Source organism: Marmota marmota, unplaced genomic scaffold (assembly GCF_001458135.2).
Source record: "Marmota marmota marmota unplaced genomic scaffold, marMar, whole genome shotgun sequence".
Classification (NCBI taxonomy): domain Eukaryota; kingdom Metazoa; phylum Chordata; class Mammalia; order Rodentia; family Sciuridae; genus Marmota; species Marmota marmota.
In genome coordinates, this window is record NW_025999990.1 from 13,504,740 (window position 1) to 13,526,290 (window position 21,551).

The 21,551-nt window shown below is 42.2% G+C and overlaps 1 protein-coding gene across 17 annotated transcripts in view; it reads left to right on the top strand.

The window, feature by feature from the left end:
• The window catches only part of Tcf4 (transcription factor 4), a 348,091-nt gene that overhangs the window by 174,057 nt on the left and 152,483 nt on the right, over positions 1-21,551 (top strand). For 13 of the 17 annotated variants that reach the window (XM_048806171.1, XM_048806164.1, XM_048806170.1 and 10 more), the window contains one exon: positions 521-585. In XM_048806171.1, the coding sequence (XP_048662128.1) occupies positions 521-585 (65 nt within the window). Of the gene's footprint in view, positions 1-254; positions 413-520; positions 586-2,034; positions 2,446-21,551 lie in introns of those variants that run through there. The other 4 variants (XM_015482360.2, XM_048806185.1, XM_048806178.1 and 1 more) reach the window with 4 other exon arrangements.

Here is a 21,551-nt window from a genome sequence, read left to right on the forward strand (position 1 = left end):
GAGAGAGGGAGGGAGGGAGGGAGAAGGACAGAGAGACTCAGAATTTTGAATAGTTTCTTTGCTAAACTCACCATCTGGAGAGCCTGTGATTGATTAGCTTTGGCCTCACCATTAAGTGTCAATATAATCAATGGGAATGACTAGGCCAGGGTCATTACATAGATAATTTGCCTGCTGTGTAAATAAAAATGAAATTGTTTAAATTTTGTGAGAGAGAAAGAAAGTGAAAATAAGGAATGACAATTTGTTTGTTAGAGAAAGTGGAGGCCATTGGAATGACAGTTTTTGGAAGTGTGGAGCAGTTTGGCTAAGAATAGGAATGAAGGATATTTTTTTCCAGTTTATCATCGCCAGAGTGAGGACGTGTTATCCCTCTCTTGCTTGCACACATTGCCAGTAGTGCCTACTTTACGTATGTAAACATCGGGGAAGAGAAGTAGATGTCTGTTACCTGCAGGAGATTTGTTTTTAAAGGAAAAGCACGATTTATACTTTTTGTTGTTGTTGTTTCTCTTGGCAGGTAAAACAGAAAGGGGCTCATACTCATCTTATGGGAGAGAATCAAACTTACAGGGTTGCCACCAGGTAAGTGTGACTCTGGGCTGGGGAAGGGTGTAGAGGATTAACCTGGGGATATCAGCGTGCTTTGTAAATTTGATTTTACATTTTCAACTGTGACACTGAAGATGCACTGAAAGTCTGCTGGTGATGGTGTGTAAGTCTTGGAAGAATTCAGAGCTTAGAACTGATAAGCACCTCATCCTTAGATCTCTGCCGTATCAGGACTTCATCCACTGGCTTGTTTTTATTTTTTAATCCATCAGCCTGCACCAGTGGCACTGTTTGCAAACCAGCAATGTGGCTAGAGTGGTTCTATCAAAAGAGTTTATTTGCAATTAAGAACTTAAGAATTTCTCGCACAGGAAATGCTTCGTGGAACCATGTGTCAGACCCTGGGTTCGGGTGGCTAGTGCCCTAAATTATAGTTTTCCTAGGGACTGTATGATGTTGTGTGAAAACAGGGTGGTATTGAGGGATAAAAATGTCTGTGAAAATATGATTTGTTGTCCCTTTTTGTTTCTGAATTGTTTTTGGCTGGAAGTCAAGGCCAGCAGGCTAACAGCAAAGCCGTCTCAGGGGAAGCATGCGTGAGCTAGAAAAATAGGAGCACTTTAGTTAAATAATAAAATGCCAGTGTGATACAAAGGTGTAGTGTGCGTGCGTGTGCCCGTTGCACTCTGCGTTTGTGTACTTCTAACTCTCTGGAGAGAGCCCATTTCTAAAAATACTACCAAGGCTGAAGAGGAAGGTTCGTTTCGAGACAATTGAGATTTTTATAGATGCTTTCTTTTTCATTTCAGTATCAGTATTGATCATATATTTAATTTGTTATACCTCCTTTTTTATAAAAGCATCAGTCACTTACTTTGGAGAACTCTGGTAGAATTTGATGATACTCTTTCATATTCAAAGCTCTCGACTGTTTTTTTTTTTTTTTTTTTTAATTCACCCAAACAGAAGGTTCGTCTTTCTATACTGGAAAAGGGATGAACTCTCTCACCCTCCCAGTTTCTTTAATGATATGGGGGAGAAAATCCATTTGGGTTTTTTAAACAACCTGTTTAATATATCCCTGAGAAATGTAAGAACACATGCGCTTTAGTAATGAAATAGAGTGTCTGAAGGAAGGATCATTTGTGTACCAGGCATCTATCATGAAAGGTGGAATTCTGGTGGGTTGGGTTTTTTTTTTTTTTCTTTTTTTTCCTTCTCCCTGTATACATTTGCATTTTTAAGGTTGACTCCTTTGGCCCAGTTGCCAATTCAGTCACATTTGGCATCTAAAAGATTTGTTGCGGTGAGGTGAACAGTGCTTGGGTAGGACTCCTGCCGGAGTGCAGTCCAGGGCAGTTTATTTGGAAAGAATTCTGCAGGAAAGAAATTTACAGCCATTCCAGCGCAACGGAAACATCTTTGGAATGTGAGTGCACATGTTCGGGGCAGATAGCCTGGGCGACAAGCCTCTCAGGGTTGGGTCTCTGGTGTAAAGCTCTCAATTCCTGCAGAAGAGCCGGTTCCTGTGGATCTGGTTTCTGAGGGTCAAGGCGGAGGTCACTAGAGTTTTGGGGAGAAGAAAGTTGACAACATCCTTCCTTTTTGCAGATGGTCATGGCAGAGGTCTCTGTTTTCGCTGGGCCCCTTTTGCTGGTCATTGAGAGAATAGGCTTCCTCGCCCCTGTATCCTTTCTTACTAATGGGAATTGGCGTGATTCCTCACAGACACAAAGATTTCCTCTGCTGAGTAAGCGTGAGGCCCCTTAACTTGTGAAAGCATCATCCAGACCGTGTGAGTCTGTCTGTGTGTGCAGAACACAGACCCTCCTCCGTTGGTGGGGAATACTTCCCTCGGGTGAAACTGAGCTTAATTTTTTTTGCAAACACAAGGTGAGAAGTGGAGAGGGGCAGAGGGGGGAATCGAGGTGGCTGGCTGCTGTCCGATGCCTGAATTTCTGGGCCTTGGGAGGTTCCTTTTGAGACCTCCCTGTCCAGGAGAATTCTTTTGTGTATGAGGAATAAGACTGCATCTGCTTTTCTTAAAAAGCCTTCCTCCTCTCTCTAGCTGGGGAGTGTGCAGATTCCTTCCTTCTTATTTCTGCTTCATGGTTGGGAGTCTTGCAGGAACCAACTATCCCTGTGTTCAGCTGGGTCTCAGCACTCTCCATAAACAGTGTGAATGCTTAAAAGAGAAACACTGGAAATTCCCTGCCTGGGGAACTGGGGCCTGGAGGCGAGGAGTGTACATGGTATGAATTTCTGCTTTCTGTGAAATTTGGGAGTAGAGCAGACCATAGGTTGTCTTCCAGGGACTCTCTTGAGCTGTTTTGTTCTTTGAATCCCAGTCTACCACACCAGCCACACAAACCAAAAAGAAAGGCACAATCTCGGTATCTTGGGCTTGAATCTAAATAGCTGATCACAGCTGAAATGGTTCCCTACTGTGTGATGAGGTGAGTGACTCTTGCGGGGACAGCTTTTGTTTTCTCCTGTTTGCTACTTTATTGAGATGCTGGACTAAAACTTTTGGCCAGTGGGCCCTAAGGAGCTCCAAGGCTGCTTTTTCCTATGATAATAGTGTGTCCCCATGGACTTACAGGGGTGAGCGGGGTTGCATGGGACATGCTGATTTCAGTCAGAAATTTTTGTTGGGTGCAGAGAATCAGTGGTGGTAAGCAACAGGTAGAGAAAGGCTGTGTGGAGAAATTGGTTGTTACTGTGAGATATGAATGATTGAAAAAGTGCGTCGGGTTAAAATATGTATAAATATGTATATGTCCATTATGTTTCTCTTGTGGATTTAATGTTGATAGTGCTAGACTCATGCATGACTTTTTAAAAGATGGATATTTTAGCGGAAAAACAAATGTCTGTAGGTTCAAGATCGTCAACTAAGTTGTTTTCATTAAAAATGTAAGTAATAATATACATTCATTAATGCATTCTGATATGAAATTATCAGACATAAACTTGATGACTTTTTTGAGACTTTTGAAATTGTGTAGAAAATGAACCAAAAGACAAATAAAAACAACCAAACAAGACTTTTAAAAGTTCTCACTAAATACGAGAAAACTGGTTTGAATCAAATTGGGGTACAGAAGTCACACCCAGGCTTAAAATTTTCTTGCCAAATTGCAACCTCATTCTACTTTTATTGCCAGAGAAAATGCGATTTATAATGGAAAGTATGACAGGAACGAAAATGAGTGGAAATAAACTTTTTTTGCAAGATAGTCCAATTTCAACCTGTGATAGCCAATACCTAATTTCTAGTGTGTATCATGGCAAATCACAGAAGAAGAATATCATTTGCTTTTGGCCTCTTGTCCTGCTTGCAATAGGATGTTTGGTGATTTGCAAACTTTTTAGTTTTGCCAATATTTTTTAGTTTTGAATGAGAGATGAGGTCAGTACAATGATTGTTGTTAGAGAAGTTTTTCCTTGAATGAAAGTTAGTATTCAGCGTGTGGAGTTGTTGTGCCCCCCGCTCCCATCCCCTCACCAACGGGTTACAGCCTTAGTCTAAAACCGTGGTTTGTTAAAATAGTATTTCCTGGGCAAGATGGGTATGTGAGAGGGGGTAGTGGTGAGCGAGCTGAGTCCTCTATGAGATCAATTCTACTAGGACCTGACTTAGTACTTGGCCTGTGCTTTCTGACAGCACCCCAGGTGATTCTAATGTGCAGCTAGGTTTGATTATTTCCTAGATTGTTTTATAGAAATATACTCTCTATGGTAATGACTCTCGTTCAAAATGTGGCATTTCTGCTGACCTCCATGAAGCTTTTAGACTTTGTGCCTTAATTAGATTATTTAAGGTATGGAAATACATTGCATATGACCTTCATTTAAAAGGCAGTGAAAATTAGTGATATATGGAAAATCAGCACCATGTCTTGAAATCTTTATATGAAATTTTACAACTGAATGTCCCCGCTCACATCTTGTTTTCTCTAGGGAAGGCCAAGCTTTACCCTCACCCAAGTTCATTTTCTTTCTCAGCAAGTAATCAAATAGGACTATGCTGATAAAGTTATTTGAAGTTTAGATCTTATAACTGACCGATGGATTTAAGAATTAGGCCTAATCTAGGATAGTGTTGTTAAATTCCAGAAACTTTGATGCTGTAGAGGAAATGGGATTTCTCTCTGTGTAACTTAGGTTGTTTATATTACTCATTTTTAATTTATTGAATCAATTGATTAAAAAAATTACGTATTTGAGAATTGATTTTTTCTTTTAATTATTTTGATTTTTGATACAAAAGGTATTACAAATGACTTAATTCTAGAACTTTTGTTCTCTATAAGCTTTTCTTATCTAAAGTCAAAATAGAAAAGATATAAGTCAAAAGCCATAAAAACCTTTTGTCTGTTATGAAAATGGCTACTTAGGCCTTGTGTAAGCAGAAATGCATATTGCTGTTTAATTTGATATTCTTTCTAAGTGTTCTTAGTAATCAGTAATTCGGTCCCAAGTCCTATGCATTCTTCCAGGGAACCTCTGTTGTGCACCCCACCTGCCCCACTCCCTGTGATATACCGCCCTCGCACTCTGCCTTTCCTTTTTAGTAATTTTTCAGATTTGCCGTTATTTACGTATTTGTTGAATACCAGTTTCCACCAGGATTCTTAAACTCCTGGAGGGCAGGGGCCATGTTCACGTTAACTTGCACGCTGTACCATGTGCCTCCTAGTATCACTTAATTCCCTAGCTTCACTTCTGGAAAAGAGTGAAGTTCGAATTAGGGATGTACATGAACCCTAGAGTGAGCAAAGTCTTTTTTAAGCTTGTGAAAATCAGGAAAGCCTTCCCTTCTAAGCTACCACGTAGGCCCTGAGGGACACAGAGGTCCTACTGTGGAGAGACACTCCCTCCGGCTTTCTCTCAGCTGAATACTTACCTAGTGGCATCACTGTCCTAGGCCTGTGTGTGGGAAACGGTGTGAATGAGAACCTTGTGGATGCTCTCTGTTTCTGGTGGGTGTGGTATTAGAACCAAAGGTCAAAATCCTAGTGTGATCTTTCAGTTGTACCGCCATGGGACAGGATATTTGCAGTCATGATGCTTTCAGACATTGCAATGTCTGGGTTTGTGGTGTGTAGGCCTTCAAGACTCTGCCCCCGGGGAGGGTATTTCAGAAAGCAGCTCAGTCCTCTTGGGGCGTTGCTCTGGGTATACCCTACCCTCAAAGTGACCCAACACTCACCAGAGAGAAGAATAGATCCATTCTCTCAATGCACTGATCAACAATTTTATTTATCAACCCTCTAGTGATGTGTTAGGTCTTAGGGAGAAAAACAAAGGGAAGTGCATTCATATCCTGTCTTTCATCCCCACCAGCAGCTTCCTGAATGTTAACTGGCGAAATCAGATCAAACTCCATTCCTCACTTCAGTTTTTTTTTTTGAGACAAGGTCTCACTATGTTGATCAGACTGACCTTGAACTCCTGGGCTCAGTTAATCTTCCTGCCCTAAAACTTCTTTGTAGGTAGGTCTGCAGGCTCTTTAAATTTTTTTTTAAATGCCCAGAAAAATTGAAAAAGAAATAAAATGAAATGCCATAGACTCAGCATGTAGATTAAACATGTGGTAATATTTGTTGCATTTACTTTGTATATGCATACATAAAAGGATATATATTTTTTTCACAGAACCATTTTTAAGTGGCAGATCTCAGATTTCAACCTTAGATTTTTCAATGTGTGTCTTTTAAAAATAGGATACTTGCCTATTTAACTAAAATACTATTATCAACCCTAAAGAAATTAGCAGTAATTTCCTAACCCTAATTCATATTCAAATTGTTCCTATCCTCATGAAAATGTCTTTATAGGCTTTTTTTAACAAAAGCATTTATGGATGGCCTTTAGTTTCTATTTCTCTTTATAATTGCAATTATAACAGTTCCTGGTTGTTTATTTATTTATTTTGTTTTGTTTTTGTGATGGTTACTTCAAAGAGACTCGGCCATTTGTCTCATGAAATATCCTCCTTTTAGAGAATTGTTGTATTATTTCTTTGTGTTACTCTTTAAAAATTCAGTCATTCCTTGTTTTGCCTACAAACTGAAAATTAGGTCTGAAGCTTGATTCAGGTTTAGGTTAAGCATTCTTGGTTGGAGGAGCTAAGGGATGATGTGGAAGGCTTCGTATTGGATCCCTTCCGAACGTTCAACTATGTGCTGCTAGTAATGCTAGCTAGATCACTTGGTAAAAGAGGCAACTCACAGATCACTCCATTGTAAAGAACCATTCCTGCTTTGCAAATGGCAGATAACCTTTCAGTAGCTACTTTGGCACTGGGCAGGTGCCCCCTTACCCCAATAGCCTTCAACCGGATGGCTTTTGTGTGTGTTGATGACCCTCACTGAAGTCAGTGGATTTCAAATTGACATTTTTTTTTAAATTGTCATTCCTTCTACATGTACAGCTGACATTCTCCTGTAAAGAAGAACTTTCTTTCGTTTTAGCACTGCCAATTTTTAGTAAAATACTTTTTACTAAATAAAATACTTTTTCATATGCATGTGTAAAAATATATATATTTTTCAGAGAACCATTTTTAAATGGCAGATCTGAGATTTCAACCTCTTAACCCTGGACTAGCATAATGTCGATAGTCTTTGCTTTAATATGTCGCTTACCTGGAGACTGCTGGCAGCATTCGTGCATTCTCCAATCTCTTAAAGTATATTAATAAGAGCAATAGTTAGGACCCACCCCAGAGGGTCTGAAAGCCCTTAACTGCAGGTCAGGAGGTAGTGGTAGGTGTGTCTCCTTGGAAACTGAACTCCAGTATTCTGTTGATGATATTTGGAGCTGTGTAATAATCTTTGTGTCCCTTGCTGTGAGATTAATCTTGCAGTAAGCCCTAGAATTTCTCTGGATCCTCACATTGCCCTCCTACATTCTAGTAATTGCTGTTAAACATTTCACAGGCTTGACCATCAGTGGCTGGCCGACCCCTCTGGTGGACTGCCGTGATGCTCCACGCGGCCGCTCGATCAAGGATCAGCGAGATAGTGGAAGTAATCCCTGCCCCAGTCCAGTTGTGGGTGATGAGCAAATGTCAAAATGAGGGAATTGCTAAAAGGTAGTTTGAGTTCAGTCTAAAGGAAGCCTGGGGGACTTATATAGGTGCCAGTGTAAATCTCAGAGTGTTAATACTGCTCATGCAATAATTTAGAAATAAGACAAGCAGACCCCAAATTGCAGTCCAAGGAAGTTTGGAGTCCCGTTTTGGACTCCAAAATATCTGGTTTCAAAGCCAGTACTGTGCCACATTGGGATCCCTGCTGCCCAGGCCAGGATGGGCTCTCTAGGCTCTGAGGCCTGTGTCAGGTCTGTCTAGGAAAGCACTCACAGTAGGTTTCAGGCTCCCTGGAGAATCTGGACCTAACAGAACCTAGGACTGAGTGACTTCACTCAGATCTGCTCGGGATTGATTCGAGTGGCTGAGGTCGGGGGAGAGGAGGGCATGTTGCCCTGCTCCTGACTGTCCTGCCTTTAAAAAAGAAAAAAAGTTTATGAATAATCTATTCAGTAACATCCTCAAACTTAGCATGTGTAATTTCCTTAAAACCAATGAGGATTTCCTGTGAAAAGGCTGGGGTGGAATATGCCAATTCACATTTTAGCAACAGCCATGAACACTTTCTTTAAAATGCGTAGATATTTTGGCCTTGATTTTTGTGCAGTGCCGGCGGAATGTGGTTTGCCATTGCACACATTTGGATTCATCATAGATCAAATTATTATTCCTGTACAGTAGCTACATACAACAAGATTCTGAAATAATACCGTTAGTAGGCTCTTAAAGGTGACTCTCCCCGCCCCCCCCCCTTTTTTTTGATTATGGCATTTAACCTACTTGTGAATAACAGAATGTATGTTTGGAAGCCTAGGTGAGTTTTATAAGAGTGAGTGCATTAAAACGCCCTTGAAATCACTGTGAGATGATTTATGAGACACCAAAGAAATGGACTTCTCGTATACAAATTGAAATTTCACCAGGATTTTAGGATTAATGTCTCCTTTCTTATGAAAAGCATTATGGAGTTTTTAATAACCACTAGCAATTAGGACTATAATCCTTTCTTGTATTTCTGATATGTAAAAAGAAAGGACAAAATCAATTAATGACCAAACATAATTGATTTAACTCTGGGATAGACCAGATAAAGTTTCATGTTGAAGTATACCTGCGTAACATTTAGGAATCAGGGTAGCTCTATAGCTTCTTTCTCTGAGAAAGGTGGTGTACTCACAGTTTAGCATCAGAATTTATTTTCAATGCAAACTGACAGAAATATTTATTCTATTGTCTGAGGACAGGCTTGGTGTTATTCCATTGATGAGGAAATGTTTACTGAAACTGCTAGAACTGAAACCCCAAATTAAATATCAGGAACACTAGAAGATACGGACAAACCCCCCTAATCTGAAGTCAAAAGGATTTATTAAGAACTGTTTATTTTTTTTAAAAGAATTACTTTGAACGAGAAGAGATATTCTTGAGTACTGCCATGCCTGATAGTGTGCTTAGAATTGAAGCACCCACTCTTTGAAAAAAATTGTTTGTGCTTGGGATGTTTATGCGGATTTGTTTACATGTGCTTTCACTCACAGATAGCTCAACTGAGCTTCCTACAACGTGGCCCTCCAGTACCCAGTGTGTTGTGGATCATCGAAGGAAGTGGATGTAAGGGAGAATAGAACCCAAAGCGGTGGGGCTAGTTAGTTGGCTTTAGCATTTCTGACCTGCAAATATTGCCTTTTTCATAGCCCGGCCCTTATTTGTGCCAGATTTTTCTTGTTTTTAATCAGGGGAGAAGTCACATTTTGGTGGGGTTCTGACTTCAGCCTGGCATTTCAAGAGATTTGGGTGAATACAGTATTTTATCACTGTTACATTCTTATGGCACTTAACAAAACCTGCATAGCCCACATTTCCCTTCCCCTCTCTTGTCAGAAGAAATCTTTCAGTAAAGAGTTCTGTGACTTTTTGTTTATCAGATACATCTTATTTCCAGCCCACCTTAAAGCTATGTTTCTGTGAGTTTGGGACAACAGTGATTCACTGACGAGCTGCAGTGAAGGAGAGCATCATGGAGGTTTTCAAGCAGTGGCCATTCTCGAGAGCACTGCATCTGGGGTCTCTGCATGTTGGGGTTTGACCGTGCATGCACACAGAATAATCTGAGCTCATTTGGACTGCCTTAATGAACAGCAGGGCACTGAATCTTCTCAGTTTTATTGGTATTGTATACAGTAAGTTATTAAATTTCATCTCTGTAATATACCTGCAGTAAAATAACAAAACATTGCTGCACTTAAAGAACATGTGTGTGTGGTACGACACCCTCCCCTCTCGTTTCAGCCCCCCCTCACAGCTGCTTACAGATTTCAAGATTCATTGTATAAATTCCCTTGAGCCCACCTCTAATAATCGAGACACATCTGCCATTGCACTATTATAGGCATATGTAGTTTTATTGAAAACTATACCTGTAAAAAAATTAAATAACTCCTACCTCAATTAAATTGGCAAGCTACCTTTTGCAAAGATCATATTGCAGACCTCCAGAGACCCAGTGAGTTCATTTTATCCTTATATTACAAATCGCTAAATATGTTATTTTTTATTTAGCTGAATAGCTAGCTGTTTTCATGCTTTTCGATGATAAGTTACTTTCATCTCTTCTCACTTTGTTTTCTTTCTTCCCTCATCTGTACATTTAAAACAGTACTGGGCAAGCCCTGTGAAGCAAACATTGAGAACCTGGCTTCAGTAAACACAGGATAAGTGTGTCAAAGGGAAGGGCTGATACGCAGTTTTAACTCTTAAGGGATCATGTAAATAAACATAAAAGTTACAAAATCAGGATCAAAATCTTAACTCATCTTGTGCATCTATTGATACTTTTCTTGAGCTTCTTTGAGACCTGGGTGATCATCCTCGGGCAAAATGGGGTGTAATCTGAAGAGGAGATGAGCCTGTTCATCATAGGAAGTCCATGCAAGTGGCTTCCTGGTGGGTTGAGGCCCTTACCGTAACACTCACTGGTCACTAAATGAAGATAAGGGTCAGTAGTGGATGACTGTAAAATTGTTTATCCAAAGGAGGAATAATAGTAAAATACCTAATGATATAAAATAGTTCTTGGCATAACTTTCTTTTTAACTTTTCCATGACTCAAAGTATGTAGGGTATCCCTATAGGTCTTAAGTGAGTTAATCAATCCAGCATTACAGTGATTTAACCAAGAAGAAAAAGTATGTGAATTAACTTCATGTTATCATAGAAAACATCCCACTACGTGGGAGTACAAATATCTACCCTTCTGGGAGAATTAGAAAGTTTCTCATCACATTGTTCCTGCAGAGGAGAACGTTCTGTGCTGGTCAGAAGGTTCTGACTGTGCATGAGTGGGCCGAGTGGGGAGAGGCATGCACTTTCCCCAAAGGGAGCCTGGACATAGAAAACTGATATTCTGATGAGTCAAAAAGTAGATGACTTCCCAGGATGAAGCCACTGCTACGGAGAGGGCAGAAAATCAAGCATTGTCAACCAGCCGGGATCATGTTTCAATGATTTTTCTTTTTTGATAGGAAAATTGATGAAAATCGTGATCATTGCATTCCAGCTGGGGTTCCCTGAGCCTATGAGAGTATATTCAGTCTGTGCTTTCCGAGGGTAGTTTCTGCTCCACTTGTGGTTCCCAGGAATTCAAGGTTTCATGAGGATAAAAAACTGGGTCTTCGACAGGGCCAGTGCTTATAGCTAGGATCCAAAACTCCCAAGGAGCCATAATGTAACATCTTAGAAGGCTTTTGGTTTTGTCCTATAGAGTTAGTTGCCTTTCGATGGAAGAACGCATTACGAATTCTAAACTAAGTTTTTGAGTAGTGCTCCTGTACCAGGTGGGGAGGACACCCTTGCTTAGGCCATGGTGCTCCTGGAAGTCCTACCCGCTGAACCTCTTCCCTTGGATCGGATTCAGTCCTCAGGAACATTTATTACCAGTGCTATTGAACTTACAGCCTGTTGCACTGAGCTCCAGAGTGCGGAACTGTCATGTGTAGAGTGTCTGATGTGACATCAGTGATGGTAAAAGACATGCTATGGACAGTGACGTACGTCACAAAAGGGTGTCAGCAGCTGCTATTGCTTCAAGGAGTCTTTTGGCATCTCTGTCATTTGACTGTCTCAGCCAAGAAGTTGCTAATGTGGACCTCTTCCCTGCAGTCCGACCCCTGAGTTAGCACCAGGTCAAACTTGCTTGAATTTGCTCTGTGGGTATGAGTCCTGGGGGCCATTCTGTCAATGGAAACAACATTTAAATTTGTGATTTTTGTATGTTAAGTGAGACTTCTCCTATGATTCATTTCTAGAGAACCTGTCCTATATTTCTTTTTGCAGAAAGCATAGACCCTATTGGTTCTTGGATTCTAGTCTGCCTCCATCCAGGCTTCATTATGAAGCAGCTTGTCTTCTTCTAATGTCCTAGGTGTCCCTACTGTCCTCTGAAATCTCGTAGACTGCCTTTCCAAGCTCATACTGTCAAGATCAGAGGCTTCTGTGGAGTCCCATGCTACATGTCTTCCTTAGTTACCTGGCGCAAATAATTTTATTTTTCTCTAGTTATAGACAGAAATAAAATGCAGACATCCTCGATCAGCTCCTTAGGACCTCAGCCAACCATCAGAAACCTTCTAGAGTATTCAACAATAATAGAGTCCATGAGACCTTGATTTTGGGTGTTCAGTAAATGTTTTTATAAGATCCCGATGATACCAGGTCGGTAGAGGATGTGAGCTAATGTATAGTATAGTATAGTAACGTATAGATTCTCCTAATCTGAGGCTATAATATTTAAAACTTTTCAAATGTATATTCTAATATCTATTTGGATTTATTTTCAAGGGGCTGGAGTAATATTTGGCAATCGCCCAGCATATAGGAAAGGAGAAAAAGATAATTTCACCGATGGTAGATGGTATTGTGTTTTGAAGTTGAATCTCATGATTGAATTTCCCCTCAGGGCTAGATCCTTCCTCCTGTCCTTTGGCTTGGTCACTTGATGCCCCCAGCTGCCTCCTCAGACTCCTCCATCTCCCTCACCTCCAGGAGTCCTTAGGGGCCAGACCACCTCCAGAATAGAGTGATCCCGGGCCCTTCCCCCAGCCCACCCTCTCCCTCATGTGCAGCTTCCTCACTGCCGCTGGTGCCATGTCCCCACAGAACTCTGGTGCCGATATACCCTGGCTTAGCCCCCCTCGATGGCTGCAAGGTCCTGTCTTTAGTGTGGCGCACGGACTCTTGGTAGCCTGGCCCCGGTCTGTTCTCACCACTCTCATCTCCAGTCCCAGCTGCCCTGAATGCTGCAGGCTCCTTGGGACTCCTTTCATCCTTCTCTGTCTTAACCTGGGCCTTCTGCTGGCCTGGGGTGTCCCCTCTCCTCTTCTCCTCACTCACCCACATCTCGCCTCAGAGAGCTCAGCCCTGGGACATTGTTCAAGATGCCACTCCTGCATTGTGTCTTCCGGAGACCCTCAAGGTTCTAACCACACTAGACCAAGGGCCGTGATTCTGAGCCTAGCGGCATCTGAGGCACTTACTCTGTAGAGCCAGGGGTGGGCAGGGCCTAGGCCTGTCCTGTCCGTCTGCAGGGCCTAGTGGGACACGTGGAGAGTGTCTGCTGGAGGGTCGGTGGGTGGATGAGTAAACATCAGCTGAATTAGCCATAATAACAAGGGCGTGTGAGCACAGAGCTCCTGCCTAAATCCTTTTGTGCAAATTTCCTTCCTTGTTTTGTTTGTGGTGTTGGGAATTGAACCCAGGACTTTGCACAGGCCTGACCTGTGCCATGTCCCCAAAGAACTGGCACCTACCTGTGAGCCACACCCCTTGGGAAGGCCTTGTGCACATTTCTCGACTTAATCCTGCCAATAACCTTGTGAAGCAGGAACAATTTCTAATCCTCTTTTATGAAACTCACAATTTTTTTTCCCCCACCATTAATAGTATGTGGCAGAGGTGGGACTGGGGACAGAGTCTTTGACTCTAGATGTGCTGGTTTCTCTGCCACTTATCCCTAGGTAAAGTTGGTTTAGCTTCTCATTATAGCAGGGAGCCTGCGAGCCTTCTTAGAGATGACCCCAGCTCTCTTCCTGTTGCTAACTTAGGTAGTGTCTGTGGAAGCACTGCTGGCCCTTCTGTCCGTAAGAAAGATGTCCGTTTGGGTGTCCATTTCTAAGGAGGGCCTGAGGAACCCCGCAGTCTCTATCACCAGTAGCGTCTCTTAGAACCTTTTCTTAGAACCTTGATATAGGCCATGAAAAAGATGAAACAAGAAAATGAGATTAGCTTTTGTTCATAATATTGAAATCCTTAAAGATAGAATGTTCGAGTCAGAGAGGACCTAAATGTCAGCCGTTGCTCAGTGCTGCTTTGTAGCAAATAGGAAACTGAGGCTCAGAGAAGTTAAGATATTGCATCAGCATCACGCGGCAGCCCTCACTCATAAGGATCCGCACAGTGGAATTAAAATTCCGATAGCATGATGCTGAGGTTTTCCTTGATGTCTGTATTCTTTCTACCAAAGAGCAAAGGGCCATCTAGACCATGAAGTAATAGCCACTAACAGCCAGAAACGTGGCTGGAAGAAATTTTTTAGACGAGTGTCCCTTTGTTCAGCTACCACTGAATCGCACTGTCTCAGAGCCAGAGGGTGTCGTTTGCTTGTAAATACTGAGTTTTTGAAATGTCACTGTAACACTGGAAAAATGTTGTCTCAGAAGGTTGCCAAAGTGACAGAATCCCGACATTGTAAATACCAGCCAACACAAGTGCTCATAAATGACAGGAATAAAATATACTTGACTAAATCCATAATAATCACTGATAACACTGTTTACCCTCAGTGACCAGGAGCTGTGAACTCGGATAAAAAGCGCATGTGTGCAGATATCATTCATGTGTCTGAGCCTCTAGCCATTCCAGAATATTTTGATGGAAAAGCTCCCTAAATATGTAAAAGCTTTACAATAACTAAGAGGCAAGTGTGGGAGATAGGGTGACCCTGGGCCCTAATGGACCTGGAGAGAGCCTTGGCTATCTTCACACCCTAGAGGCCCGATAAGGCCTCCATTGTTCTGGTTAGAACCAAGCGATGAGCCAGGCCTAGCCGCAGTCGCTGCTCTGTCCTCAACTCCTGTGATTCCCAGAAAAACCACTCGCCTCAGGCGAGCACCCACACACCCCCTGTGTTGTCCAGAGAAAATGCAGGGTGGACATAGAGCTTAAAAACATCAAGCCACAAATGGCAGGATTCCATGAGAACCTGAACCCAACTTTGATTTTTGAGGAGCAATTGATGGTCAGACCTCCCTCCAACCCTCACTGTACCCGTGCTTTTTCTTGGTAATAACTCTGTCCTCTGTGGAAGTGGCTGCTTCCTTTCCTTTTCTGCTTCGACATAAGAGGACATGTACAAGATGGCCCACCAGTACCTCCTCAGCCTCTGTGATGTGGCTACTTATATGATCAACTGCATCTCTGAATTCCCGTCTTCCCAGAAATGCTCAGGGAACAGTGCCCGGTGAATGACATGGGTTGGGCCCTCCCGGTTTTTCACCTGATGGAAGAGCCACTGAGCCAGTAAGAGCTGGCAGAGCAGACTCATGCCCCAGGGATCTGCTCCCATCTTTGCCCAGATGGTGCATGGGAGGGAGACACTGGGGCTGTCTGGATGACCTTCTTGACTTTTGTATATGTGCAGAATCCCTTTTCTTCTTTCTTGATATGCTCTTGTATTGCTGGAATGTTTTCTACAATAGGCATTGCTTTTTAAAAAAAAAAAAAGGAAAAATAAGCTGTATTAAATATTGGAAGTAGTCTCAATGAAAGCTGGGGGAAAACTATAAAAGTATACATTGCAAATTGACATTTGACCAAGAAATAATGGTGATTGTACTTGTGCTTAGGTAAAAAGTTCACAAGCCTGGTGTGGTGGCTCACTTCTGTAATCCCAGCTATGCAGGAGGCTGAGGCAGGAGGATTGCAAAGAGGAGGCCAGCCTAAGCATCTTAGTTGAGATCTGTCTCAAAATGGAAAAAAAAAAAAAATGGATGGAGATGTAAAGCCCCCAAGATCACCAGTACCATTAAAAACCACACCAAAACAGTCCACAAGATGGGACACGCTGTCAGTTAGAAGCTACCTGTAAGCTGAAACAGTGAAGACTTTGAAAGGGTCTGAATGACAAAGTCTATGGACGTTGGTGCACTTTGGTGCCCATGAATAGGATTTGAGTGGGTGGCACTGTAGCTTAGGAGAAAACTGGAGGGGTTCAGACCCCCCTTAGGAAGTCAGCAGATTGCCCGGGGCACACTGGTAACTAGTTCATTCAGCCTTGCCCTGGGGACTGGCTGGAGGGGGCACAGCGAGCTCCCTGAGGTGCCTGGCGACTGGTAGGAGGCAAAGCCTGCTGGACCGGCTTGACTGATGGCTGTAGGTGTCGCGTTGGAGGGGCAGCGGCCCATCTCTCTCAGGCTCCGTGCTGGCACAGCTCCTGCTTGTTGGTCATGAATGCAACCAGATTGAATAGCTTCTTAGATTTTCCTCGGAGAAAGGCATCTTTGTCTTCAGGGATGAGCTGGCTGGCAGGGCCTTGTGCACTTTCTGCATCTTGGCACCCAGCATTGGACGGACTGATGCCTTTTCTCCCTGGAGCCTTGACTCTGGGTACCTGCAGGATATCCTGAGGGCTGAAGCGGAGCTGGATGAGCCTCCTGGCAGAAGTTTGCCTTGAATTTCTTACTTTTTAAGGCCACTCGCCCCCAATATCTGCTTTTTAAAGTTGGTTTTAGTCGTCTGGTGGCCATTTATTTATCTATCTATCTATTTTGGCAACAGGGCTTGAACTCAGGGGTGTTTAACCATTGAGTACATCCCCAGTCCTTTTTCTTTTTCTTTTTTAAAAAAATTTGAAACAGGGTTTCTCTAAGTCGTTGAGGCTGGTTTTGAACTCGCCATCCTCCTGCCTCAGCCTCCCCAGCTGTTGGGATTACAAGCTTGCACCAGTGCACCTGACTTCAGTGGTCTTTTAAAAGTTATTTTCTAATAAAAAGAAAACCTTTGGGAGTTTTCTTTCAGGCACGGTAGGCAGAGTGGCTAGGGGAAATCCTGGTTAAATCAGGGCCAAGATTTAAGTATTTTGCACAAATTCATTTTTATCTAAAACTGGTAAAATCTTTTGGGCTCATATGCTGCAGATGGACAGCCACAGATTTGACTTTGTATCTGCCCAGTTATCCCCAGCACCCCACTGCCCCCTTGTTTTTCTTTCTGATTCCTAAGCCTCCAATCAGCTGCTCTTTTAGAAAGCAAAAGAAGGGAGAGAGAAAGAGAGAAGTGTTTGTCACCAGGGTAAAAATAGCTGTGAGACTCGGGGAACTCCTTAGTGAAGTTCATATTTAACAATTAGCTTCGAGGGCATGTCTTTGAGCTTAAACGTTTACTGGTGAATAAAATAAGTGCAGAAGTTCAAGAATTCACTTTCCCCCTCTGCACATCCCTGGGTTTCTCCCTTCAGTTCTCTTTCTGATCCTGCCCATTCCCATCATCCCACCGCCCATATCCAAGAACTCTCTGGTGAACACTCAGAATCTTTAGCCACCTTCACAAGGAACTGTCCCCAAAGTGACCCCTGGTGGCAAGATGGGGAAAAGACAAGATGGAGGATGGGGAAAAGGTGAGGTGGATAATTTGGAATCTCCTTTTTTAATACATAGGTCTAGTTATTGCTATCTAATGAGTCATCTTTCAGTGTCTGTATGAAACATTTTCGCATAGAATAGTGTGTCTCTGTGTTCCATTTTGGGGTCATTTTACTGCGGATTTTTCTTTCCCTCTTGTCTTCCAGTTTCCTGTAGTCTGATCTGTTTTGTAGGCCCAAGGCACTGGCCCCAGCCTTTCTAACAGTCCTGTTAACACTAGAGAGAGAGCGTGCAGGCGTGCACTCGGGCGAGCATGTGAGCAGGAGTGGTCGAGGACTCTGCGTGCTGTCACTTCAGGTGCTGGAGTGAGCAGAACTGGGAGGGGCCGGGATTTTATAGGCGCACTGATTAGCCAAGTGCTTGCCACCTCTGTGGCTGCTCATTGGACTCCTCAGTGTGAGTGCACCACCTGATTGACAGCTGTCTGTTGTCAGAGGGCCACCTTTTCTCCTTTTCAGTTTGACTGAACACACAGAGACAGATCTGCTGAGCTCTCTGCAGCTCTGACAGGGTTGCCTTGCCTGCCAGCCCTCAGACTCAAGGCAGCATGATTGAAGCACTCAGAAAAGAATATTAACCCATGGGCCATCTTGAGTTGGGAGTTATACTGGCATAAAAGAAAAGACTTTTTTTTTTTTTTTAAGGCAACTACAAGTCCGTTTGGTAGAGGAAGAGAAGACATTGTATCCTGTGTCAGGTGGCTTGTAGAAATTAGAGTGCAAATATTTTTGGTAGTGCTTGGCCATGGGCATTCATTGATTTGACTAAGTGGTTGAGAAGTTCATTTTCAAGGTAGACCCAGTGTTTCCTGGTGGAGATAGACCCTTTGTTTCCTGTCCAACGCTGTATCTGTATCCTGGGATCATTTCATTAATGTCTTTGAAGGTCATAATGGCAGATTTGACTTGGATAACAACAATAGTATTTGGGATGTGAGTGCTTTTGGTTGAAGGTTGTTTTTTTTTTCTTTCCCAGCCACACTTGACACTGTCCTCTCTGGGAGAAGATTCCGGAACCTTCCTAAGTTTGCAACCTTTGTATTGTATGGAATGTAGGATGTACCCTGTAGAAACTATCTTCCTTAGGATGTTTTCTATAAGCCAGAGATAATGATCTGGGTTTTGTGATGGGGAAATGGTTTAAATAATTACTATACTAACATCAGCTCAGGAATCTGAATATTAAGTTTTGCCTTGTCATCGTGTCTCATTCATTTAAACATCTACGGGGATTGGTTTAACATGGAGGCAAGCTGGCCTGGTTTGTGCTCATACATTGGGGTGCTTCCTACATTTGAAAATGTTTAGGGGTACCTTAGTGTAGGAAAATATTTCATTGCATTTACTAAAACAAATTAACTTCGATAGGGACTGTATGTGGAAATATTGAACCTTGCTTTTATTCTTTCTTTGCTTTATATCCTTCTCATTTGTTATTTGTAGCTTGGCAAGCCTTTTCATTGAACTTGGTCAAGACAAGAACTGAAAAACTTTGAGTGATTTCATTGAGCTCTGTACTCTAGTGTTGTGCGGTGATGGTCTTATTTTGGGAAAAGTCTTAGAGAAAGGCAGTATCATTAAAATATTTGGAGAAAATTCAGCCACAGGGACAGGAAAGACACATTTTCCAAGTTGTCACCTCCAAACTAAGATGGTGTAAATGAGCACAGTGTTTGTTGTCAAACAGAACTTGGACTGGGGGGTCAGATCACTGAGTTTGTGTCCTGATTCCTGCTTTATTCAATAGCATTTGTTTGTTTGTTTGTTTTGTGGTGCTGGGGATTGAACCCAGGGCCTTAAGCACTCTATCAACTGAGCTATATCCCTGCAATAACAATTTTTAAAGCCAAGGCTTGGCTTGGGTGGTTTATGAGATTCCTTCCAGGAATCTCTCACTGTCAGAATACGTAAAGAGGAATGAGAACTTACACTGGTCGCCTTTAGCCACATCACAAACATTTGACCCATTCTCAGAAGGACACATCCAAGGAAGAAACTCTCAGTCCTTAAGGGAATAATAAGTACAGAAAATATTTGAGAGATGTACATTTAATATCTACTGTTTTTTTTTATTAATCTCTATTTAGTATAAATGATAAATGATTTTTTTAAGTTTTTGTTCTTGTTGTTTTGTTTGCTTTTGGTGTGGGGATCAAACCCAGGACCGTGCCTGTACTGGGCAAAGCGCTCGGCTACTAAGCCACTTCCCCAGCTTTATTAGTGTTAAACGAAGGTGGTCAGAGAAGACAGAGAGAGTTGTGTCAGGTAGGACATGGGGCTCATCTGGGTGGCTGTCATTCCTGTTGGAAGATAGTATTGTCTAATGTATTAAGAAAAGGGTGTGTCAGAGCTTTATGCTACTAAATTGCATTGATTCTGAGACACATTTTTTTCACATTTCAGAGTCTCAGGAATTTATGGAATGCCAGTTTAATTGGCAACCTTTCTTCTCTTGGTCATAATAGGTAACAACGTGCTTTACATTCAGTGGCATCTCACACATGCCTAACTATAGTTCTGAGGGGAATAAAAAAGTGTGTGCGTGCGTGTGTGTGTGTGTGTGTGTGTGTTTCCCTTAATAGAGAAAGGCTAAAGGACCTCTCTTAGGTGCTGATTGAAACTGTGAATGTCCTTTTCAGTCACTTGGAAAGACCCATGTTGCCTGAGGACAATTCACACCCAGAGCTCCCCTCCCAGAACTGGGCACTTAATGCCCCATTGAGGCAGGAGGGGACACCCGCTCACATCTCATGCTGCAGGAGGAATGTTCTCAAACTTATTTAACAATTTCTACTCTTGGGCTTTGCCTACATTTTTCTCTTCCATTGAGTCAAAAATGCCAGTTGACTTCTTCACGGGAAGGTCAAGGGTCTTCACCATTTTTTAAGTCAGAAGTATTCTCACCTAGTCCAAAGTGCCAGTGAGTTACTTAGAATTCACATTTTTTCACTTATTTTTCGAGTTTGTTGGTACTTTAGAGGTCATCTAACCCAGCTGTTCATTTCACAAATGAGCAAACAGAGGTACATTAGGTTTCTTGTCCAAGGTTTACTTTGGAACTGGATGGAACCTGGGTAGCAGGATGCTTATTCTTGGCACCCTTGCCACTGGACTCCATATGTGATAATGTGGTGTTCAAAGTAATGAACCCGGATTGAGGATCAAACAGATGTCCCTGCATCCTTTGCCTGGGCTGCACTTGCGCTGATAGACGTGCCTGTAGTTGGTTTTCTGTTGCTATGATTTTTCTGAATACTACACTTTTACATTCATAGGTGATGTGACAAGGGCAGAAGGCGAACTTGTCACGTGTGGTTTAATATACACCACACTTGATGCTGCAGCAACGCTGGTTGATGGTTCTTTGTGAACTCTGGTGGTCGAGAGTGCCCAGGCTTTGGCTGCCACCGAGGCCTGTGCTCAGGAGCAGGCTCAGCCCAGACATTCAGCGCAGTGAGGTCACATGAGACCTTGGCCTGGATGTGTTATTTCCACACATGGGTCTTGTCACCTTTCAAAAGTGAATCTGTATATAATGTTTTCTTAAAAAAAAAAAAAAAGACGTCAGACTCTTTCATGTGAACACCGTAGAGGAATACATTACATGTTAATATCATATATTTTCATTGATTATTAAACACTGTGGGTAAAAGACATTTTTTAAATTAAATAGTGGTTTCCCACGATATTCGACTCTATTCTTTTAGTTTTAGAACTGGTCGGGAAAGAAGAGAGTTGAATCTTAATTATTTCTTTTTAGTTAACTAACAAGTGGTTTTTAAAAAATAGAGAGGTATTTTGTTTCAGATCCTTATTAGAAAAGATGACAATAGTAACATAATGCTAACTTAATTTTAAAATTGATAAATGTGTACGGAAGGTTGTATATGTCCCTCCGCTAATTGTTGTTTGACCAGGTCATGGGCTATTTGTATCTTTTCTTTAGTCAGGGGCCACTGAGGAACCCACACTGGTCTTTCTGATTTCCAAGTAATTTTGATTGTCTCAGTGGCCCTTTCTGAAAACCCAATCCATGTCTATTTGTTTCTTGATCTATTTGAATTGGTGCTGTCATACCTTGTTCTTGTTCTCTTAATCTTTCTTCTTTCCTAAAGCCTTGTCTAGCCCTAGTAGTGGGCGCATTAGGATTGATGTTATTTGTTAATGTCAAACCTAATTGATCTAGGACATCTCGTCCCCATAAATTTA